Source organism: Malurus melanocephalus, unplaced genomic scaffold (genome assembly GCF_030028575.1).
Source record: "Malurus melanocephalus ecotype Western Australia unplaced genomic scaffold, MMel_1.1 scaffold_483, whole genome shotgun sequence".
Lineage (NCBI taxonomy): Eukaryota > Metazoa > Chordata > Aves > Passeriformes > Maluridae > Malurus > Malurus melanocephalus.
Genome location: NW_026623715.1, coordinates 247321 through 272892, shown reverse-complemented (window position 1 = coordinate 272892; position 25572 = coordinate 247321). Strand labels below are relative to the sequence as shown.

Genomic DNA, 25572 nt, shown 5'->3' with positions numbered 1-25572 from the left:
AAAGTATATTCTGGAAGTATTAGTCCAGTTACCTACCAATATACACATGACATACCATCCTCCTCTAAGCCCTCTAAAGGCCATTAGAGAATGCTTTATAGAATTTTTAAAAAAACATATCCCCCATTAATATTACAGTTTATTTGAACAGACTATTTGTAGTGAGGGAGTGAACAGAGACAAGAACTCATTGTGAGATTTTGGCAACCAAATTGATAAAAACCAAAATTTAAAAGATAAAATAYGATAAACAAATGAACAGAACATAACTGATGTTCTCACAAAAAATTTAATATCAATCTAAAGRAAGACAATTTTCTTCAAAATAAAATGTGACACAATTTTATAGCATGTAAGTTTAAAAGAAACTTTTCTTCAACTGTTGCATCATTAAATCCATATGAATATAAATAAACTGATTTAATTACATTTGTCATTTCCAGTTACACCTTAGCAATTTCAAGCAAGAGTTGCAAGTTACTAAGCTAGAGTCATTTTTTGTCCTGGTTTCAATGTTGAGCCAATCTGTACTTTCCTCTTCTTGGGACTCTGAAAATTATCATACCTGGAAACAAAAAAAGACATTAGCAAATTCTTATGAAATGTATTTTTTGTGTTTGCCTCTTCAGATGTTTATCAATGCACCACAGAACTACAGATCTTTAAATATATTTCTATGGAAATGAAGAGTACCTGTCTCCTCAGACCTGGGTACCTGGATGAGTTTCCACTGATAAATTTCACTTACAAATCTATCTCAGAGAGCTCTCTGCCCTGTACCCTTTTCCTCCTGCCTTTTGATCTCCAAGGAGACACATTATCCTTTTCGGCATGTTTACTCTTCTACAGATTATTGCCTTTCTGAAACATGAGCCCASAAAAACCACTACAAAGGGTCAAACTCCAGCAATTTCAAAATAGAAGGGGCTACTACTAAGTGGGAGCAGAGAGGACCTAGCTCTAAAACTTACAGAGCCTCTTTGTACTGGTATAGCTCTTAACATAATACAAGGTGATTTTGGTCTGTTATTTCTAGGTCCTATATGAATGAGAAGACAATTCATTGGTAAAATAGTTTCCCTTTCCCACTATGTAACTTAGTATTTCTTAAAAAGCTGCTGTCAGAAGCTATCACTTATCTGCTGCCAGTCTCCACATTGATTTAAAACTATTGTGTTTCTGTGGTCTAAGGAGTAAGACCAAATCTCCACTGAATTCAAAATTGAAACCCCCAAACTTACAGTTCAGTAAAATGCTTCCAGTCCTCCTGAGTAATGGACGGTCTCATACCCTGAAGAGCAGTCATCAGATGAGACTGGGTAATAGTTAARGTGGTCTTGGGAAGCACTGACTGATTAAGGGTGCTGTCCTCCTTGAAAAGAGAGTAATGAACAGACCATGAAAAATTTCTACAGAAGCATAATGTCATCAGTATCATTAACTATGGAATGTCCTTATTACATGTACAGACTATTATAGATGCAGCCACAACTTCCCCCACTCCGTATTARTAAGTAACAGAAATAACTGTTTAAMCATATGAATGYTAACTTCTGGCTTACTTTCCTCAAACTAAGTATCACTTATCTGTGCTATTTTTGTTACATAATAYTTAATATTATTGCAGAAATTAATTATTGAAACACCAAGAACTGTGGAAAAACAACAGAGAAGGGCTAAGACTAAATAAAAAATTTAAAAAGTGCCATACYCCATTCTTGCTTCTGTAATTGGCCTTCATTTCTGTCTTCAGGTGCTCTGCTTGCTGCTCCTGGTTCTCCAGGGAGCCTTCTTGAGAAGCTGCTCTAAGCATTGCAGGTTGTGAGGATGCAACATCTCTCTGAGTAATGCTGGTAAAGTCGTAACTCATGGAGTTTGGACCGGACAAACACAGAGAGCTCTAAATTGATCAAAAGGAAAAATACATTAACTCATTATGGATTCAAGAGCAACTCTGTCATTAGGAATTAGCCTACCATTCAAGGTAAGCTTGCCTGCACTGCCAAAAAGAGTACTCTCTCTTTAAAGTACATTACATACATAATTTTTTTGAACAGAAATATTTAGATTAATATGCCAARGTTTTTGGGCAAAAGACCAAATTTGAAAATGAAGTGTTTCATGTCCGGTAAGTATCTAAGTATTTTCACAGTGGCCCATCTCAGAAAGAACAAAGGTYTTCTAAGTCTATCGCTTTAGTTACTTATGAAAATCAGTGGTTCTGAAATCTGGGCCAGTTTATGYAGTTAGCTTTGGAATTTAAATATTCATCACCTCCAAATCCTCTATGCACTTGATGAAATACACACCTTTCAAATTCAACAACTTTGAGAGATCAAAGTCCTTGTAGAATCTTTGCTGAAGAATTTTCACAGAAAACTAAGTCTCTAAAGATATACTATATCATCCATAAAGCAAGAKAAAATATACCAGAGTACCTTAGCAGTCAGCAATTGCTTCTCSAGTTGTCAAGGTAAGTTATTCTTGGCTTTAAGAATCAATGCAAGACAGTTTTGCAAACAAGAGTCTACGAAATTGGATTACTGCTTGTAGTAACAGTTCTACAACTGATTTTGAAAATGAATTTCCCATGGATCACACTCAAATCTGAAATCATCCATTCACTGTAAGGAGCTCAGAGGCAGCATATCCTGTTCTGTTGACCAGTGAGCCAAGAGGGGAGCTGATCACTGTGCAGGTGTTGGGCAGCCAACCTGCACATCCCTACCTGCAAACTGGCCAGAGAACATGCTTTCTGTGCACCATGATACTACAACATCAGGAATTATGATTCTTAAGGACARTGATGGAAGTTAAGACTTAGGYCGGTTCTTTACAYAATTATAYGGTCTGATTATTCTGTTAGTACATATATTGGAAACTCTCATTGATTCTTGAGATYATAACTTAATTCTTGAAAGCTGGATGGTCATTCTTTAGAAATAAAACTAAGTTAAAGAAAAAACAACAAACAAACCACCAAAAAGTCGAAAACTGTTTTAGTGTTAAATACTGGAAGGGAAAAAGTCATTTAATCAGAGAGTAAAATCTAGTATGAATGCATTTTGCTTAATTACAAGGTATTAAGCAGTATYCTGGGATTTTGATTTTAACGTCCTGCAAGGTTGCAGAGGAGTCCATATTATATTTTCTCAGATCACATCCTTCCACCCCCTTCCCCACATGGACTACTAAGTATAATGTGAAGACAGTTTGAAGGTCAAAGCAAACATAATTGTATTCATAAACTGAACCAGGCAAATGGTATGGGTTTTCTGCTTCTCAACTAATAATATTTAGAAAATTCAAAACACTAAGTAATTTACCAGTTCTGAAGGAGTTCCATTTCCCAGCTCTGACTCATAAGAGCTTCCGAAATAAATACGATACATGTTAGACCTTGGATCTTCAGGAAGCAAGTCAGAAATGTCTAAAGAAATAAGAGATTGCTCTAACCCTGCTTCTCCATCTATTGCTGAATCGTCTGAGCCACTGCTGTGGTTTAGAAAAACCATGGAAGAGAGACTGAAGTCACTATCAGAACTAGATCCAAAATCCTGTAAAAAAGAACATTACCAGAGTTAACTCATAACAAAAACAATCTAAAATACATGAAAAGATTTCATATACAGTGCAAAAGAGTATCAATTTGACTCTAGTAGTAATTTCCTTCTGTATTTCCAAATATTTTGCTAAAATCCAATACCTTCAAGCAGAACTTTCTGTCTTCATGCTAGAAAAATAATTTCAGGAGATAATTTTATTGTTTTCACTCTCTCACACTCTCAAGTAGTAGCAACTGTTGGGAAACTTAATATATRTGTTGTGTTGTAGAACTGTACCACTTCTGTCTCAACCTTACCCTCCAAGCAAATTATTTTCTTGGGTGAAAGGCTCTAGGAGAACTGAAGTCTACTTTTATAGTGCCTAATTGCTGTACTCAGTCATAGACAGCACATTTTAAATGCTGATGTGGAAAGGAGTATTGTTGCTTTAGACTGGGRCCTGCAAACTTCTTTAATTGTACACCTCGATAGTCAAAAATTTCTGAGCACACTCTACCAGGCAAATGCATCTTTGTAAGTTATACACATGTACCAYTGAAGTTCTAATATTTTCTTCCTGCATATCAATGGACTGCTTTGTGCTCTCTCTGGTGTGTGCACACCATTCTAGAGGCCACTGCTTCAGACAAGCACCTCTTCCTATGCTGGATAATCATGAGGTAGCAACAACTTACTGATGCTACAAATGCACAGAATGTTAGGGAAGRCATGCTGGAGATCCCTCTCAATAMCAAGAGTAGCATCCTCAGACCYCAATTCCTTGGTRACAGCTGGGGCAAAAAGAATTCAACAGCCTCCCCTTGACTTGCACCCCTGACCCCTGGCCCTTTGGCCTCCGAGTAGGGGAAGCCATACCTGACCCTTTCCAGATAGAACCAGAGGACAGGCATTAAAAATGTGAAGAGAGGTGGCTGAACAGAGGCTAAAAGAGGAAGGATTTGTCAGCCACATGAAGGGCACAAACCAAGAGTGGGCTCCTGTATTTTGGAAGTTCAAGTAGAAACTGGTGCCTGGAAGATGAACCAGAGCCGGCCATTTCAGATATTGCCATCCTCTTGCTACTTCTCTCCTGACCTCAATCAAACCCAATCTGTTGGAATGAATCCCAAAAACCCACCAATTTCTCATTYCCTCCATCATCCAAAATGTGCCAACTCAAAACTGAATTTGCTGTCTGCTCCAAAGAAACTTTGTGTGGGATCCCTCCTATCAATCTGTTGGTTGGTCCTCTCAACTGTAASGATCAATCTCATTTGGATTTACATTTATCTATTTAACGACAAACACCTATCATGAAGTGAGAAAAATCTTGTGTTTAAGAAGTATTTAAACCAATTTGTTACATTATTATTGTATTTTTCTGCAAACATATTAAAACATTAATCCTCTGTATAAAAATATAAGAAAACAAAATTTTGCTGGAAAAAAACCCCATGGATGCAATTAACCCTTTCAAATATATGAACATAAAAACAARGAGGAGAGACTTCTTTTATATCTTTTATTTACCTGTGTTAAACTTAAATTTAAATTAGTATGGATTGCCTCTAATTGGGCATTGTATAGCAAAGCTTTYAGGTCAGCTCCTGTGAACTGTTCTGTTTTTGCTGCCAAATCCTGAAAGTCCACATCGTTTGCCAACGATAGGGAATGACTGAGAGCCTTTAAGATTTCATAGCGTGAATTCTGTAAAAAAGGAGAAAARAAGTCAGTAAACCAACCTGTTATTTTTCTTGTCCTGATTGTTAGGATGGTGCTTTGTCCCTATCACCAGTCACTTGCTCTCTGAGGGAGGAAACCTCTTTTTTAAGAAGATACTACCCTAACTAAATGCAGTATACAGAGAGTAGATTTCTCTAATATACCCAGTCATTATCTGGGATTTTTATATATGAAATACATAAAAATAATGAAGGTGAGTCCTGCTCCACATATGTCCCTTCATAAAGAGATGTATGATGGATGTAAAAAACTTCTGTTGACCTGGATGATCTTACTCTAAACTAGAAGTTTAAAATAGAAAAAAAAGGAAAAAAGAAAAGAGTATATCTATGCTCTTAAGGCACAGGTCATCACATTGGTTTCAGAATGAAATTATGTGGAATTTCTTAAATGTGTGAACTAATCTGAAAACGAACAGTGCTCATCTTTTCTCATAAAATGGGGAATCAAAGATCATTGTACAGCCTCAAAGGACTGGCTATGGTTTAAGCAAATGGCATATCCACTAGACCYATAGTTTGAAGAAAGATGGAGAACATTATACACATTGCATTGGATCCAATTTATTTCTGCAGATTAATTTCCTSTTTAGATTTTTAATTTAAAATCAGCTAGATCCACAGGATATGACTTGATCCTGAAGACTGTGATAAACAGTATTTTCTTTCCCCAGTTTAATGTGACATTAAAATCAGTGACTTTATACTGCTGTRTAATTGGAGCTGGGCAATCAAGTCCACTTTTTCCAGGTTTGAAATGCCACTACACATAAAGAAAAGGAGAATAAAGCCCATTAGTTTGATTCTTCCCTTGCCTCTCATGTGAAATTACTTGTTTCCTCACCTGATCAGGAGGTGGACAGTACAGGCACTTATCCAGTCGACCTGGCCTTAACAAAGCAGGGTCAATCAAATCCGGGCGACTGGTAGCAGCTAGCACATAAACCCCTTAGGAAAGGGCAGAAAAATGCCATTAACATCTGCTAAACTTCTGTAAAAAAGGGAGCACACAGGTGAATTGATACCTTGCAAGCCTTCCACACCATCTAACTGAGTCAACAGCTGATTAACCACTCGGTCGGTGACTCCTGTGTTGTCRTGACCTCGGCGAGGAGCAATAGAATCAAACTCATCAAAGAAAACAATACAAGGCTTAGCTGCCTGAGCTCTAAAAGGGAAAAAAAGAAAAGCAATACTTATAGTCTGTTTATGTTTCATTCACAGGTACAATTGTTAAGAAATAAATAATATTTAGAAATATTAAAAAATATTTAGAAATATTAAAAATTGCTTTTTGCTTCAGAGAACAGTTGTATTTAATGACAACAGAAAATCTGTTTTCTGTAGAATTTATGAGGTTCTGGAGAACTGGATTGCAATACAATCACTGCTCATACTTTGGACTCATTTTATTCTGAAGTGCTAGACTGTCATATTAATATACATGAAAGCTCTAAAATCCAATCATTGCAGATGAGGTCTTGGCTTATATAAATCTAAAAAAAGGCTGCCTACATGCTACAAWGAGAAGCAAAGGCTGTGTAGGATATGTTGACATTAATGAGCACTGTGGGCCAGTAAGAGCAGATTTGCAAAAGAGAACTACTGGCATTGAGGACCTCAATACCAAGCCTAATACCACCCTGTGTTTTGAATGTGCATTACTACTTGGAGTACAGTCAGCTGTCTTCTGGAATCATCTGAAAACAATTCAGGATGTGTTTTCCATGACAGTCCTGTGATGTGAATTAATGGACTGTAGCTGAATGGACTGTAGATGAGAGAACTGGGAGTCCAGCTTCAAAAGCACACTCCTGATRGAGCCAAAATGTGCAGTTCTTAAACAATGATGGCCAGGTTGAACTTGCCAAAATAAACTCATCTGGCTCAGCACAACTGATTATTTCAGATGCTTTAATGATCTGAAAAAAGACCATATCTCTCATCAGACGACAAAATCTTTTCTTTCTGCTTCAACCAACAAAACTAGTTGATAACATCACAAATCTTTACAAACCAAACCTGTTAAAGATATCTCGAACYGCTTGTTCACTTGCTCCAATGTATTTGCTGAGCAGCTCTGGACCCTAAAAAAACATAATCCGAAAAAACCAYTCATGACATGTTTCTTAGTTATAATGTCTAATTCAACATCAGCATATATTTTGTGTACTGGACTGAATTTTCCTGCAACCAAGACACTGGCATCTCTGAACAGAAGAGACAAGGGCTCTAGATAAACCAGAAGAATTTTTCAAGAGTTCCAAGAGTTCCAAGAGTTCAAGAGTTTGTGTAAAAGCAAAAATTTCCACTTTTATACCACAACAGAACATGTGTTACAGTATCACAAGGCAAAGGTTTACACTGTATTTTAAGAATGTTTAAAATACATTGGTCAACTTCATTGTCCAGTGGAACCAAAATCTGGGGTTTTATAACAAAAAAAAAGAGAAACTAACATCACCTAATTAAATTTTATAATTCTGCCTAATGAATGAATATACATAAAACATCTGAGTAATAAAACTGTAAAGTTCCAGAAATCAGCTATCCAGAAAGCTATCCAGAGACAAGCAAAATGTAAATGTGAGTTTCTTACTTTAATATTTTGCCMTCACAAGCACGTAGTTTCAGTTATTATGTAAAGTTATTTCATTCAGTTAGTAAAATGAATCAATTAATCTTAAAATCTTGCTACCTTGATGCTGATGAAATTCATCCCACTCTCTCTCGCAACCACTCCTGCCAACAGTGTTTTTCCTGTTCCAGGTGCTCCATACAGCAAAACTCCTGATCTCTGTCGTATGGGCARGCTTGCAAATAATTCTGGATACTAGGAAAGAGTTTCAATGTGAAATATTCCAAAATAAGTAAGGATTCTATAAYATACTGTTATGCCAATGACTAGTAAAGATTTTTGTCTAAACAGAATGCATCTAATTTATTATAGCCCTAATATTATCCCAACAGCTTATCTGGACTGTTTTTAGTTTACCTGGGGCTGARTTAGGTTCCTAGGTTTAATAGGTACCCAAAATACAAACAAGTGGGATTTTCTAACAAGAGGAAACAGGACAGAATAGGGATAGACTAGAGCTTTATATTGTCCATACTGGTAGATCTAAATTCCTATCTTAATCACTGAATGATTTCATATACTCTTCAGTTATTTCTCTGAAGATTCAATGCTCAATGGCTCATCTCATTGTTCAAGTTTTATGTAAGGCAGAAAGGCCAAAGTAAAACAGAGATTGATGGATTCACATTCATCCAAAAGAAAATACTCCTCTTGCAAAAGCACTGCAGAAGAGAGCTGCAAATGTTGTCTTTACAGAGTCCAGTCACAAACCCTGCAACCAAGTGTGGCAATACTCCAATATTGTAGAGCAACACTTGATCAGCAGTAAAGTTCAGTCATTGCCATCTGTATTTGAAAAAAGAAAGGGAAGGAGAAAGATTCCAGTATCTGGGGACAGTTGAAGACTGGAAAGCTACAAAAGTAGCTTAAAATCATGCCTGTCATCTTYCTATCAAACATTGTGCCACACTTCAAAAAATAATTATTCCTTATTAACATTATGTACAAAATTCAAGTAACTAATTTAAAAGAACTTAGTACCTTTGCAGGTAACATGATGGTATCCCTGAGCATTTGCTTCACATCTTTTAAGCCACCAATCCTGTCCCAGCCAAGATCTTTAGGTTTATGAAGGTTGACATTTCTCAGAGCTAATGGAGTAAAATCTTTTAGAGCTTTCTGAAAATCCACAGTAGACAGGTTCAGATCTGCTTTATAACAAAAAAAAAAAAAAAATCCTGAGAAAACCCAAATGCACAGACTGCCAGTAAGAAATTCCTCACAATATGTAACAATTAAACAAATTTTAAACATAAAATATCAAAACTGGGTTTATTTCTGCATTATTCCACCAGTTTTGGATAACAGAAGTAAGACTATGAAATAAGAGATTTTGTTGTCAACATACCACCATGATCCAATGCATTCTGGTTAGAAGCACAGTTATGAATGGCACGATCAACCAGCATAGTAAAATCTCTAGCAACAAAACCTTCTGTTTCCTTTGCAACACATTGGAGGTCAAGATCAGAGAAGTCCTTTGGATCAGAATTCAATTTCTTCTTTATTATGGAATACAGCATTTCACATCTTTGCTTCTGAAAAATAGGATTGTGCAGCAAGTGTGTACTGAGTTTACTATTTATATGGAGTTTGGGAATTCAAAGAGTAAATAGGTATGACTTACTAAAATTGCCTTAAATTTTTKCATAACATCAAATCTTTAAATAACAAAACACAGGAAAGAAACCACCTTTCATTTTGTCAATATGAGTAGCAAATATGTTTTTGAGATTAAATACATTGTGCTAGATAAAAACTTTTCAGATAATTTCGTATCTTTTGAGATCTTGACTTTTCCAGCGATGTCTCTCCTTTACTTGARTATTAGTATTAAAAACAATAAAAGCAGACTTGCAGGAAGTGGGAGAAAGTTAAACTGTATCTCACACAGCATTCCCTCCTCAATGGTTTTTAATTGCTGGCCTGTGACCGACAACATGCACACAGGTACAACTCATATTAAATACAAATGCATCATTAGGAAACAAGGGTATCAAAGTATCTGCTTTCTCCTGCACAAAAGTTAATACTGCTCATTCTCTCTACCCATTTTTCTTTTCAAACTRAACTATGTTCAAAAGTAAAGGGATAGTGTTAATATAGGAAACAAATCTAAAAATTTCCCATGAAATTAACATTTAATTTTAATAAAGATTTTAAAATACATGTTCTAGGGAYATACTTATTTCAGTGAGCTGTGAAAAAACATATTTATGCTTAATTTCATTTATCTAACTTGATTACCTGTTTTTACAAAGCAGCCCCTTTAGCATTCTCTTACAGATAAGGAGACATGCAAATCTCACCGTGTTAGACCACCTGAGTTGTTTCACACTGAACTGAAATGTCCTATGAATACAYCTTTCTTTTACTACTGAAGGGTGGAGCCAACTGGAGTTTTCACTGGATTACTTTTATTTTCTAAGAACTTTATWATGACAGATGTCAGTTCTGAGGTATTTAAGTATCAGGAAAGAACTTCTAAGATTTCCAGATTTTTTCTCATCTTTGGGTGTAACATACTATTTTTGCAGCTGTTCCAGCATTGTATTTGAGGCTGCTGAGAAGGCAAACAATATTTTAACCATTTTTATTTGAATTTACCTGATCTGGAGATTGGATACATTTGAAGCATTGAAATATGTGAGTTCCTTGTGCTGAAACCAGGGAAGGATGAAGGGAATGTTCAGACTGGCTTGTGGCAATTAMTGCAATCAAACTCCCCATGGAAATAACTTCTTTCATCAGATCTTTTAAAACTAAACACAGAAGATATTGCTGCATGAATTGCAAAACAACAAAAATAACCCTAACCCTGGAGAGCAGCATTAGTGCACACAAAATATAAGACCATTGTAATACAGTATTTTTATTCCCACGTTTACAGTTTTTTTTAAACTAGGAAAAACAAGGTATAGTGAAAAGGACAGTACATTCCATTAAGCAAATGCYATCAGAAGTGTTTTTTAAAAGCTGATTTTGTAACATCACTGATGACGTCTACTTTTCTGTGCTATTACTCTCTCCATGCAAACATAAAGGGGAAAGTTATCAGAACAAAAAAGTACCAGAAGAAAAACAGATTTTAAGTCCAGAAAATAAGCACTCTAGGAAAAAAGTAATACATAAAAGTAAAAAATTAAAGATGCAAGGTAGATCTTTAAGAAATAATCCTTAAAACTATAAAGCACTRTTGTATGCATTATACCTTTAAATAAAAGCAGTAAGAAACCCAAACAATTCTGCAGGTAACTTAAGAGCACATTTTAAACAAAAAAATTATAGTAAGATTTTCTGAACTTCAAAAATAATTCAGAAAAAATTATGCTAACTCCMTCAAACTAAACTAAGAAATGGAAGGTATTTTTGCTAAGGCTTTATCTTGATCATTTAGATTTAATTTTAATTTGCAACTTATCACTGCCTAGACTTTTGGTAATAAAAGGAAACCATATACACGATGTCAAGCTATAATTGATCATCTTATTTTTAACATTTGTGGACTATTACATTGTAAAAGAAAACAGAGGTTCTATAATGTACACCAAATAGGATGATAAAGAAATTGGTACTTATCTAAAAGAAGTTGGTTCTAAACATCAGCAAGGATCAAATTGATGTTTCAATGTAATTATAAATAATAATCACAGGGGGAAAAAAAGTATCAATAATTATCAGCTAAAGATTCATCTTTAATTCATCACATTGCAATTTGTAATTAATTGCAATATATTTGAGTGTATGAACAATAAAAAAGAATGGAGAAGCCTCAAGCACTGGCAGTGGTACTGGCAGCAGGCAGTACCAGCAGCAGCAGCAACAGAAGTACATTGGCAAGGGCTACTCCAAGATCCATAGTGATTTCTTTTGATTTGGCTAGTGGTCCAGCCTAGATAACATAATTTGTGRATCTCTGCCTGAATATCACATGATCCAGAGGCAGTAATGATACAGACAGAATTGTTCAGGTAGTACAGTACAACTCAGGCACAAAAATTCTAAGTTGCATTATATTTTTATCCAGACACAGATAGCACAGTATTACCATAAGCAAGTCTATTGCTCTGAACAGTTTCAGGGCTGTTCTCATGCTCTGGTGTAGAAGGTACTCCGACAATGTGATCAAGATCATCCATCAAAAKAATGGATGGTTGTCTCCATGCTGCCTCTAAAAAAGCTTCTTCCACATTTTTCCTTATGTTTACTAATCTTTTTCCTAAAACAAAATACTATTAGAATGACAGAAAATATCAGGAAAAAAGATCAGACTGACTACATCTTGCTCACAATGTTTTGTCTGTCTTAACTTTACATCTATAAATCCAGATACCAACATTAAACCAGAGTCAACAATCAGTACACATCTTCAATCACAAAATACTAGATGGTTCCACATGTTCTAAAATGAGATTAATGATCTTTCACAAGCTGCCACAGAGGCCTGCAAGTCTAATTTCCAGACGGTTAAAACCAGAAAAGTATCAGCAGCACTCTACAATAGCTACTAAAGAATCCTGCAATTGGAAGAATTTTCCAGGGCTAAAGACCAAGCTCATTATCAATCTTTCCCATTTTCTCTGGTGCAAGGAGCTCCAGCTTAAGTAGGGAATTAAGCAAAAAGAACATAGTGAGGCAATATAAGGGCTCTGTACGAAAACAGCTGAATATTAGAGAAGCCAGTAAAATGCAAGAGCAGAAAAAAGCCTATTTAGTTCTCAAAATACTTGTTCTGAACTCACAAAACCTAAGGAGTCATCTCATCATCTATAATCACAAGTGTTAGAGGATTATTGCCAAATACACTACGTTAGTGAACATGCCACCATAGATCAAGTTTCAGTTGGTTGTTCAATCCTTCTTTGGTGCCTGTATCATCTTTTCACTTAGTACAGGTATCCTTTAACACCCATGGTTTGTTAACAAAATACCTGTTTCAGCTAGCACAGCTGAAAAAAACTCACAGATCAACTTTTGTAACTTCTTCCTATTTTGTAACAATTAGAAACAAGCATGGCCAGCATGGTTTGAATTTCATGGTGGTATGTGGGACAGAAAGTGACGGAAGTGTGACATAAACTTGGAGCAGTTGTATTTTCATCAGACTGGTAAAGATATTAATTGTGAGGCATCAAATATCCTTGCAAAAACTAAAAAAATTACTCAGACCAAATACAGTAACATCATAACTGTGCCTCTTTATCATAMAGCAAACATTGGAGATTAAAGAAAACTATTATCATACCTCTTAAAGGTTTACAATCAATTACTTCTACATGAGCATCCAGTCTAGCAAAAGCTTCTTTGCAGATGGCCTTTGCTAATGTTGACTTTCCACTTCCCTACAAAAATAAACATGAGCTATATTAAATTAACAGAGCCAATTCCTTGTGTTTCTGTGTTTTAATCACAATATGCACCAGTCAACAAGCTGGGGAAACTGTACACGCACTGGATTTACTCCTCAGTGAAAGTATTTACTTTCACTTTACAGTGAAAGTATTCATATTCTGACTCTGTATCACTTGGTAGGGACCAAAGCCCTGTTGTGAAAAAAAGAGAAAGTCAGTGGATACTTCCACAGTGTTCTGATTCCACTGAGTTCAATGTTAAGACATCTCCTAGGTTCAGTGACATATGGTATTAAATAACAGTATCAACTCCAGTGCCATTTATGTTAGAACACAAGAAAAAATATGTGCTTATTTTCATCCAAATACTTCAAAGACAAGAGATGTTTATCATAATATAAACACAAAGTAGATTAATCCCCTATTGAAACGGCATTGGTAACAATCTTTAACATGCACACATATATAAAAAGATGTGTGTGAGTGATGTTTTACTGAATTACCTCTGTTCCATTAACTGCTCTTTTTTTCAGCCTGTTCTTTATTCTTTGGAACTTGCCTGGTGTCAAAGAAAACTAATGCCAACCATTTTGAAACTATAGGAAACAACGTGCAAGGGTTTGCAAGGTGAAAGCAGAAGTGTGTACCTTTCCTCCTGTGAGAAGCACCCCTCCACTTCGCAGTCCCACAGCAATAGCAGCCAGCTTTTGAGATAAAGGACGCCCCAGAAGACTGTGGCTTACGTGTTCAAACAAAGATGTTCCTAATTTGTCCACCCCTCTGTAGGGTAAAGGAAAAGTTAAATGGCCTAGGGTAGCATCAGTGCACGCTCTGTAGGCAGTAAAAGGTTGCACTGTGAGGAAATTAGAACGCTGACAGATAGTTTTCCAGTCGCCTTTCCCAGCACTGACAGCACACTATCACAATACTCCAAGCCTCTCAAGCCTCCTCTGCCCCATCCCTACTTCACATTTGCTACACAGTACCACTGTTTTCCCGTGCATTGATGACCACAGCACTCTCCATTTCTCTCCTCAGCTGATGATTCAGATGAAACTTTTAGGGACCACAGTTCTTTGAGATTCTTACTATTAAATGTAGTTGAAAAAGTAATGAGGTTGAAGTTACTGGGCGACAAGGACTGGCAGACTGCAACTTATAAATTCTGTTTCATTTGAGCACCTCAGCTAAAACCACCCCACTATCCTGTGCTGCTATGCAGAAGTCTGTTCACACAGCTTAGAACAGCAAGAACTGCTAAACTATCMGTATTTCTTTTAAAACTCTAAGTTTCCATTCTGAGCCAGTCTCAGTTCTCAGACCCTCCATCCCACTGAAAAACATGCTGAAATTTTCAGTATATGAGTACCTTTCTACACATGAAGTTTTCTATTCACTGCAGTAAGACCATTCAAGGACAAAATCAACCATCTGCATGAACTAGGATAAACTCTGAACCTGACACAAGCAAAATAATGCAGAGTTTTGCTTAGATCAGGCATAGTTTTTAAAAAAATCTGCATTTCCACCAATGTTATTTTTTTTTCTAATTCTCATTCCCATTCCCTCCTATGTTTTTTTCTATGAAAAATGCCTCACCCTAAATCGCTTAGTTTGTGGTATGGAAGATTCTTGTCTCTATAAGGTAGAGGTGGCTGGCTGTCATCATCAGCTTTTCTACTTACAGGATGTAAAAGAACCTACRASAAAGGAGARTAAGGACATTAGATTARATATAACTAYAGAAAAAGGGTATGAAGTGACTATRGCCATTTCTKGMATTGTRAAAAGAAAATGCTGCATRTATGCTTTGCTGATGCYTACTGTGCTTGAAAGAAAAGTGCATAGGTGAAATGGGATACAGCTACTTCCAAAATACAATCTGGTATTGACAATGATTTAATAATGTAAGATTAGATAGCGGGCCAAGTGTTGCTAATACCAGATYGTGCAGCCCACTGCCTCTTTCCCTATCTGCACCTTGTTCCTTCTCCTTTGCCATCCCCTGTTGTGCTGGCAAGAGAGCTCATAAAGCAGAATGGTAAAATAGGTCAGGCATCTGACTGGGAGAAAAGTAACTTGACAAAACACCTGGTATAAATTTTTCAATCTTGTTCACCAGGGAGCTAGTATGGAGAGCTAGGCAGGCAAACARGGGTTACAGAGGTTCACAGGTAAGAACACGCTACTAGGAGATGTTGACACTGCTATTAAGAAATGCATTTTGCTCTTTAATCTYAGTACCAGTCACTAGAACAATTTCCAGAAGCCTTCTTGTACTTTACTACTAGCAAAAGGAAGCTCTTTTTTCCTTAACAGCAATTCTAAATTTTGCAGACAAATTCTATTCTGAACAGCCAAACAACACCTTAATTGTCCATTAAAATTTCACTGTATGTTTAAAAAAAAAAAAAAAAAAAAAAACCCAAACATTATCCTACTTGTGTAACTATATTCTGAAATCATGGGCACTGGTTCAACCAGAATTACTAATGGAACCAGTAATCCTATAATTGGTCAGAAATATTTATTCTCCTAAGAAATGGAATATGGAAGAAATAGAAGGCACAGAAACTATATCAGAGAAACGGCAGGGTCAATGTGGTAGGTTTGAATGGGAAATATGTCTCATCTTTGTCAGAACAAGCTACTGTTTCTGCCAGATACAYKGAGAAGTGGTGTAGTTACCAAGGGAAACAACAACGAAGTATAGGGATGGTACACATAACAAGTAAGCATAATGATGTTCAAACTTAGTACTGACATTCCTCTCTGAGAGTTTGATGTGGACTATGAAACTTAGTAACAAACATGGCATGCTTGGAATCCCAGCAGGGCCTTAAGCTACAATATAACATAAAGAATAAAGATATAATTTAACAAATAGACTCACATTATTTACTTTAAACGGAAACTGAAATGTTATACACAAAATGCGATATATTTTAAACTAGTATAACAATTTAAATTAYTTGATACCTGATACTATGTGATATTTACTTGTATATTTGTCTTTTGCAGCAAACTGGGACTCAATATAAAAATATTCTCAGACTTATTTTCTTCAGTGTCCATGGGATGTGCTGCAGTAAGGACAAACTCTTCCATTCCTGTAAATACACAATGCACAACTATTTAAATTCCAAATAAATTCAGTTTTCATTCCTCACAAGATAAAATAGATTAGAATATTACTACAATATAATCCAAAATGAAAGAATAAAAAAGRTTAATAATTATTCAAAGGTAACTCTAATGGAAAGAAAAGGGAAACCAAGCTTACACTTTCAGWGTAYAGAGGTATCAATTATGTTAAAAGGYRTATACAGAAATTCAGTGGTAYACTGTCTAAGTAAATTCCATAAAAGACAGGACAGTTTATCCTTGCCTTCTTTAACAGACAGAYGTATGCAGTCTGTGCTTGTCATTAGCCATGGGTGATCATCAGGAGTAGAATCCTGCAGCCAAGAACTAAATGCACATTTAACATCATCTTCACGTATATCTTCATGCTAAATAACGAAAAGGGAAGAGGTAAATAAAACAAAACCAGGTGTTAATAAGTAAAAATGTTTTCTTCCTATGCATGAGGCATTGGTTTCTCTTATGGCAGCAGAGAGATGAAAGAAGATGTAAGAGTTTTATTCACTTAAAAAACAGCATTTTGCCAATAAACACCATTTCTACCAACTGCTCTAAGGACAGCACCTAGGTAGCCCCTGCTACAGCCACAGCTGAGTATTAAACTACCTCTAAATAGTTTTTCTTTGGAACACTGACATGAAGGCAAGGAAAAGCTTTTGGTTTTGTTTTACTTATATGTCTCTCCAGACCCAAGGGCACTGCTCAGACCCRGGGTTTGAACATATGTGCCGATATYGACCCATGACTTATTTCAGGTGCTCACTAGACTCCTCTCTTCCCGATACCCTTTCCTATAAAAAGAATCCAGTGCTCATCCAGTTCAGGGGCATCAACAACAAACTTCAGAGACCAAGCAACTTATTCCAGATCACCTAGATAAATGGAATAGGAAAAGAAATTGAGTCTAGATCCCATATCTCTTGGCTAAATTCCTAATCATGGATGCATAATTCCMATGTAGAAAAGGAGGAATTAATGAAGATCCTGGAAGCAGTGTTTAGAAAGGAAATTGAAAAAAAACTGCAAACATTTTAAAGCATTTGTCTGACTTTTTTCTAAAAACTAAAAAAAACTTTTACTGAATTAGAAAGGAAAAGGAGAAATTTGTATTTAGAATATACAAAAACAAAATAATTGGGTTTTTTTTACGATTTTAGCAGATTACTGCCAGAATATCAAGAATTTTCTGAGTTAGAAGAGACAAGGATCATCAATTCGAACTAATAATTCTTTTATCTCCAATATAGAAAGAAATAAAGCARTTCTGTAGGTAAGAAACCAAGTTAGAATACTGGGGATCAAGAACAAACCCACCTAAGCCTTGTTATGATGGTAAATGCTATATTTAAAGTTTTGAGGGGGAGCTAAGATGGGAAATAATCAGGCCAGTGTATAGTATAAAGAAAGTATCACACAAATTATGAAGAAATACATAATTCCAAAGATACATCTGATGGAGAACTGGTACTAAATATGTCCCTAGYATCACAGATGCTCACTCAGAATATGTCTCACCTACAGGAAAACAGAGGGATTCAATGATATAACTCTAAAAAATTAAATATTTAACATGAAAAAAAGAAAAAAKAAAGTAAAAAACTAACCASCRCATACAAGTCATGCCAAGTTCMCTACAATTGTCTGGACATTGAAGCATTGGGAAAATTTAAGCATGTCTTCTTCCAGAAGACYTAATATTGAAGTCCCAGAAGACTTGGATATTTACTGCTTAATGCTATGATTCTTTTTTCTTTTTTGTGTTTGTTTTAATAGGCTTAAATATATACACTTACCATTTGCTAGGTTTGAACCCATATTAATGTACTTCAAATGGAAGGTCTGACGCAAAACTGTTGATTATTGTTGCTATTTTGACAGTGACTCTTTATATTTGAGAKCTAATTTAACAAAAAATCTGTCTTTTCCCTACCAATGCCATTTCTCCTTCATGTCAGCATAATGTTTAATAAGAAAGACATCAGAAATTCTCACAATTCGAGAATAATGGAAAACCCTATGATTTAAAGGTGCTATATCCTTTAACAGCATCAGGAAACGAATCAAAATTCAACAGCTCAATCTTCTCTGACATCTATCAGTTCCTTTAAATAGAAAATAATTACAATTAACATGCCTAACTATTTGGAGTTATCTACCAAGAGCAACCCAAAATTTAATGGCTGAATGTTTACAGTACGTTGCTCAAAAGACAAACACTAGATAAGCTCTGTTTAAGTAGATCATAGCAATCTATTAACTTAAACTTACATAATAAAAAGAACAAACAAGGAATTATACAAAAAAGAAATTCCTTTGGAATTATGTCCATAGTCAACAACAGTCAACTTCCAAATCATCATGTAACAAATCAAACAAATAAACATAACCCTCCCCAATTTGACCACAGCAACATTAACAGTTTTCCAATATATGAACAAATAYGTGACCAAGAATATCAACTCACTAAGTTCTGTTTGGGATGCAGTGTGAGAGATACAGGAATTTTAGGAACAGATTCAACTGACTTAATTCGGACTGTTGAATGTATTTCGATACGTAGTTTTTTTCTCAAATCATCTGGAATCTGAAATATTTAAAAGCAAAAAAAGGGAAGTATTAAAAAGCAAACTAGTTATAACAATGCATATATAACATTACATCAATTTCTTCATCACTAATGGAACCTCTGTATTTGATCACTGATCAAGAGAATTAGGAAGGAATTCATAAAATTGACAGTCATATCCAAACCTTACTCTTAATGCACACCTCTAATTACCTTCCATCCTGTTTGTGAAAGTGCTCACTACAGCTGACCTTCAAAATAAATACAGCTTCTTCAAATAAAACCCAAAAGCTACAAAAAGAAGAACTAGGAGGAGTTCTTAAAACATTGCAAGAATGCTCTTAGTATACGAGAAACACAACAATTTAACTTCATTTGCTGATTAAAATTATTTTTACATGGGTGGGTAAATACGTAAGCCATTAGAGACCAGAACTAAGCAGACCTGCAGCAGAGAGAGAGAAAATCCAGTCTCCCTAAATCATACTAGTCAGTTTGCCCTTTTAAGGAAACTCCTTTTCAATTAATCCATGATATTTTAAATTTACACCAATTTGAAAACTTTTCGTAAGTATTTATTTACTCTGAGAGACTTTATGATAGCTGCCATCCAGAAAATTATTAATTCTGTCAAAAGATTTTGTGGCAAATACCACTGCAGGCTCTTGCTCTCATTCTTAACACACTAACAATTGAATGGTGAGAAAGGCATTATGTCAAAATAATCAAATGGTGCTTTTGAGCAATTTTTTTTTATAATGTTTTGAATTTTTTTTGTTTTGTTTTGTTGGGTTTTTTTGTGGTTTTGTTTGTTTGTTTTGCTCTTTGTTGTTTGGTTGGGGTTTTTTTGTGGGTTTTTCTTTTCTTTTCTTTTCTTTTCTTTTTTTCTTCGTTGATCCCACATGTGCTTCCAGGAAAGAAAGAACATCATCAGGCAGCAGTTCTGTCAGAACAAGCTGAAACACCAGTATCTCCGCACCAGGATTTGTGTCACCTTGCAAAATGGCATGAAAAAACTAAAACAGTTTAAATTACACAAGCTGGTTATTTGACATTAACTTTTAAGATGTATTTTAAAGTGTATATAAAAGGACTCACAAACATCATGTAGCACTAGGACACGTGATCCCATTACTTTACAGTTTGATGACCCCTAAGGTGCAAGGCACATTTTGAAGTTAACTGATGAAGAGTTTTATTATGCAGTACTGAATATATGTAAATAGAGACTTCCACGTTCTTGTTAATACAATGGCTAATTACAGATTGTGAAGAAAGCATATATTCCCTTCAGAAATGCTGAAGAAGTTTGCTCATTAGTGTAAAAATGCTAAGTGTGCAGAAACTCAGAGTACACTGTACACCCTGGAGGATGATGGCAAGTAATGCAGTCCAGAATGAGTGCAAAGCACAGCTCCAACAAACAGTATTTGATTCTAATTCTAATCCAGAGATTAACACAAAGTCTACAGCCCAAAACCGCATATTAAGTAGCCAGTTCACAACTATCCAATAGAAAATATAACATAAAAAGCCCAAAACATAGTATGCTCCAACTGACCCAAACTCTTCCAACATGCAAGGCTTCCCCATTGTGGCCATACTCTATGACACTCTTTAGGTCTTCAAATCCATTCCAAACGATTTGAACAACAGATCCCTCACTGGATGCTTGACTGCTATTAGAATTCAAAGAATTTTTATCTTGTGTACTAGTCAAATGATTTTGCTTTTCAGGTGGCAGATTTTGTTTTGCTTCTTGATGACGCTGTCTCGGAGAAAGCAGCTCATTAATTTTCCCGTAAGATACTACAGGATTTGGATCCAAATCAATATATTCTAAATTCCATGGAAAGACGTGAACAGCATTGCATTTCAGAAATGCATGAGTGGTGGATACATTCTCTACGCTGGGAGGCTGGGACTGACATACTCTAAAAATGGAATCCACGTGAATTAAGTTCAGCAGCTTGTCTTTGAAGGTGCTCATTTCATTGTTATCACATGACGTCTTTTGYTTCTGCTCAGATGTATTAGAGAAAATGTTCCCTATGAAATTCCATATATTTGGGAGAACATTTGAGCCAAATGTCACGTTTACATCAGCCTTACTCTGTTCAAGGACTCCAGGCTTTAAGTAAGGTTGTTTTGCAAAAGGATCCTTTAACGTTTCTTCTTGCTCCATGTTTTTTTTCACAAAATTTTTGAGCAGAATGTCACTTTCTGTGGAAGGTGTGCTGGTGATATTCTCCTCAGGTCCGTGTGTTTTGGGACATACCAGAAGCTCTGTGCATGGCTCTAATCTCCCATATGGGGCTGCTGGCACAAGTGTACCTAAGTATGAACAAAAGATGATAATGAATGCATCCACTCCTGCAAAACAGCTTCCTGGAGGTGCCCTGAGAGCATTTGCCACTGCTTACCGATTCTGATGTAAACATGGGTGTGCTGTTCAACCCAGACAGGAAAGACGGCTCTTGGAAACACCACTCGAATTTGGTCAAGAAGATGTCTTTCAAGAGAGGAAGCATGAAGTTCCTGGGGAAATGTAATACCATTAGAAATTAAATGCTGCATACATTTTTAATATTTCTTTAAAGAAAACATATACGTCTCTTTCTAATATACATTTTGAAATATAAAATACAATTAAACTCCACCACATTTAGTATTTTCTTAAAGGCTGAAAACAATGGAAACTGAACTGCTTGAGTCAGAATCTCTGTTGTCTGTAAGACAAAAACATGAACAGTGGAAGGAATTTTATTACCAGAATTTCCCAATCATCTGCTGTGAGTGGTTCCACTTCTACTTGCTGACAGGAGGATACGTGGGAACAGGCTTCAAGAAATACCTGGCAAAATTAATACCAAAATGCTTAACTTCTTATTTTTAAATATATAAAAGCTCTGTCTTTATTTCAACTAGAAAATTGACATCTCCTTTATTATGCTTTCAGATCTTGGAATACAACCATCTTAATGACACTAAGTAATTCATTAGCAGATGAATGCTCAATGGACAGGACTTGGGGATGACAATAAAGAGTGAATGTGAAAAGTACCAGGAGCTGTATCAGATGACAACAATCAATTTTTAATATACCTTAATCCCATAACCATCTTTTCATTTTTTAATCTTTATTTTTAAATCTCCGAGACTTCAGAAAGATGAAAAACCCATTGACTTTTGCACAAATTTAGACAATGCAAAACCAGCTGAAAAATAAGAAAAAAGTTCAGTAGAAAAGCAAACCAGATCCTTAATGAACTGTTTTATAGGAAATGGTCCCACCTCCAGAGAACAGTTTTAATGTCCTATGTTATCAGGAAGAACAGTAAAAGCTATTGTGGCTTAGGTCTCTCAGAACACATTAAATATATACTTCAAAAGTCAGTTATTGCCAAAGAATAACAGTTTTCARACATCATCTTGCAATTAATTTTCAAAGAAATATCATTAATTTTTTTCCTAAGAGAAAACTAGTTACCTTCTAGAGATTCTGAGAGGAGGAYATAATTCTGAGAGAATTAGATCAGGAGATCAGGTCATCTTTTATAAAARTAACAATCAATTCTGAGTTCCTCTACGGTCTTAGTTTGAAGTAATAATTGAGAGTAACTTTTGCTCAATGAAACATTTGTTTATGAGCAGTTTAACAGAATGTTCAAGAGYTAGAGATGACTATACAAGAGGTGAATTTATACACATTTATAAGATGTGAATATACATATTCCAAGAGAAAAGACACACAGGGACATATAGTGAAGGGGCAACAAAGGAATGAAAATATAAACCCCAAATAAATTAAACAAGAATATGTGGGAAATAACAGTTACTTGGAAACAACAAGAATTCCAAGCAAAATATTCCAATTCCCAAATTGTTGAAAACTGTATTTACTTAAAATTAGTCTCACTGAAGATAGTCACTCCAGCTCTGCAGAGACCTACCCACAAGCCTACCCTAAAATCTTTTAGGCAATTGATAATGATTTAATGASSAAATCTTCTAATGTTCAAGACATTTCATGACACTTAACTTTTCTCATGAGCAGATTTAAATGAAGAAACTGTCCAAAYACACAAAACAAGGTCAGCTAACTTGTGAAGCACTACCTTTTCACTTCCAGTATGCTCTATTTAAATAGAAAAAAAMCAGCATTTCAAACCTGTTCTCCATCTGTGATGCCAAGTTTCTCTGCCAAATGTCTGTTAATCTCTGCAATATTTTCACCCTGGTGACTTCGATGCCTGATTTCCATCCAGCTCAAAAATATAGGCTGATGACCACAGCATACTTTCACAGCTTGGCCCTATGAGTTTAAAAGCAAAATAAATTAATAGAAAACAAGCTAAGTAAGACAACTATWAGACAACCGAAACATATTGATTAGAGAGCTCAAAGGAATTAAAGATATCATCTGTATTTTACACCTTGTTTGCACAACTCTCAACAAGGAAGTGCATGTTGGTTTCAATTCTTAAGCAGCCTTTTATTTTTATGGATCATTTTTAAGTAAGAAAATTAACTCTTTTTTCTTTCTTCTGCAATTATAGTGCATCAAAAAATATTTTACAGAAATGTGTAACTGTACATTTGTATTTCCCAAATAAGGAAAAGAAATAAACTTAGACTTTGATTTCACAAAAATTGTAACATTTACATGGTGTCCAAGAGTGCTTCTGTGACAAAATAAGTCAAAACTYACATTAACTGAGACCAAAATGATTTCATCAATCTGTTTCAGAACTGCCCACGTATTTTGATTTCAAACTGAAGAATCTCAGTACCATCAGTTTCCATGAAGACACTGTATCTTACATGATGTCATTCAACTGATACTTKCCGTAGTTTTTTAAAAGTTACAATTTTTGTGAAAATCTAGTGATCAAGACTAAGTAACTGTGGATATACCACAGATTTGCTTGTTAACACTCTGATGTTTTGTTCTTCCTCAACTGTATTCTAATAATTTCAAGTATATTTGACTTTTTTTTGTAACATCTGAGAACATTTTCAGAGGCTATCTACAGTGGTTCCAAAATTCTTTTATCAAACCTAACATTTCATTCCCTGTATTCCCACATATAAAGCATCACTCTGAGTGTYYAATCTTCACACAACATTGAGGTTTGTACAACATTTTGTCATTCACTTATCTAATATCTTCTAAAATTTGGGTTCATTTATCCCCTTTTAAACATTCTTATTCACTAGATGTATTCAATACGCTATTTCTATCAAGCTTTCAGAGATCCTCTCTTTTAATTTTGCAGCTCAGGCTAAGCAAAAGCCAGAGTCCACAACAAATGACGTTCAGAATGACACAAGACTTCAAAACAACTGCACTCCTTTCTCCTCTCTCCTGACAGCAGATCTGAAGACCATTCAGAAACTGCAGCTGAAATGAAGCTTATATTTAATACTGCATTTCTTCCAGTTCCACCAACCTCTTTCTACTACCTCAAAGACTGAAGAGTAGATTGTTACACGCCTGGATTGTTTCCTGTTGTGAAATGTCCTTTTTGGCCTTGGGAAATCAGGAGGTTACCCGCGCCGAGGGAGGCCTGCCTGGCCCAGAGCGGCTGTGCCAGGACTCCTGAGCACTGCTCGCACCTTTCTCGGCTCATTCCTGCCACTCCCCACCCTTTTCTGCTGGCAGGCTTAGTTCTATGCTCATGGCACAAGAAGCACACAGTGCCTCTCCTCCCGTTTCCACGTGTGAAATGTTATTTACAGTGTAAGGTGCACTCCGTGCAATTGACTCCACGTCCTCAGCAGGGCTCTGCATGACGGGAGTCCCTTTCTGTAGTGATACATTCTATTTATGTACACCAAGAATGAGGTCGATTCGTGGATTTACCACTTCACCTCCTACCTGAATTATACATTTACACATTAATCGCTTAATGGTGGCGAGTTACTGTGAAAACTGATATGAAATAGGGAGTGCTAACAGAGACGCCCCCACAGCGCCAGACCACGCTGGGGAAGATAAATTCCATTTTTTCCCGCGTTTTATYAGGAACGGATGACGACACGCAGTAGGTGAGGGAATGAGGGGCTCCCCGATGTCTCCCTGTGAGGGGTCCCGGCTGCGGGGAGGGCTGAGTCGTGAGGGAAGCGAGGAGAGCTCTGYGTCGCCATGGGAACAGGATGCGGGGGCGGAGGGGTACGCTCACGTAATCCTCCCTGCCTGAGGTGTCCCTCCGCCCGGGCCCCGAGGGGCGCCGCACCGGTACCTGCTGCAGGCGGAGGAGCGAGGCCAGCGCGGSCGGCAGGTGCAGGAAGCAGTCGCGGGTCCCGCTCAGGACGATGGTGGCGGCGGCGGCTCCACCAGGGTCACCAGAGCCCCACATGGCCGCGGCCGCCGGGCCCTGCGCGCCCGCTCCGCCCGGACACGGCCCTGCCTACCCGCGGGGGGGTACCGACCCCTGCCCTGCCCGCGGCAATGGTACAACCCACTGCCGGCCAATGCGAGCGCGGCATTTCCCCCCTGCCCGCCTCTGATTGGCTCCTGCCCCCTGGCCGCGCCTCCTTCTCCCCGCCTCACGGAGGGAGCCAATAGGAACGGCGCGTCGCG

The 25572-nt window shown here is 36.6% G+C and overlaps 1 protein-coding gene across 3 annotated transcripts; it reads right to left on the bottom strand.

The window, feature by feature from the left end:
• Positions 1 to 266: 266 nt before the first annotated feature.
• On the bottom strand, positions 267 to 25394 carry PEX1 (peroxisomal biogenesis factor 1). Of its 3 annotated transcripts, XM_057380942.1 has the most exons (25): positions 25232 to 25394; positions 23158 to 23301; positions 21757 to 21840; positions 21410 to 21524; positions 20548 to 21320; positions 18885 to 19004; positions 16665 to 16788; positions 16277 to 16386; positions 14876 to 14976; positions 13924 to 14107; positions 13171 to 13267; positions 11974 to 12144; positions 10533 to 10687; positions 9274 to 9463; positions 8907 to 9073; positions 7986 to 8120; positions 7310 to 7374; positions 6313 to 6455; positions 6132 to 6235; positions 5076 to 5252; positions 3457 to 3557; positions 3327 to 3369; positions 1712 to 1900; positions 1242 to 1372; positions 267 to 565 (listed from the first exon to the last, which is right to left on the bottom strand). In XM_057380942.1, the coding sequence occupies exons 1-25, from the start codon at positions 25346 to 25348 to the stop codon at positions 481 to 483; spliced, it is 3825 nt and encodes a 1274-aa protein (XP_057236925.1). In that variant the 5' UTR covers positions 25349 to 25394; the 3' UTR covers positions 267 to 480. The 3 variants fall into 3 exon arrangements, with proteins under 3 accessions (XP_057236925.1, XP_057236923.1, XP_057236924.1); XM_057380940.1 differs by having other exon boundaries at positions 3327 to 3557; XM_057380941.1 differs by having other exon boundaries at positions 3327 to 3557; positions 13924 to 14056.
• Between the last annotated feature and the right edge of the window lie 178 nt (positions 25395 to 25572).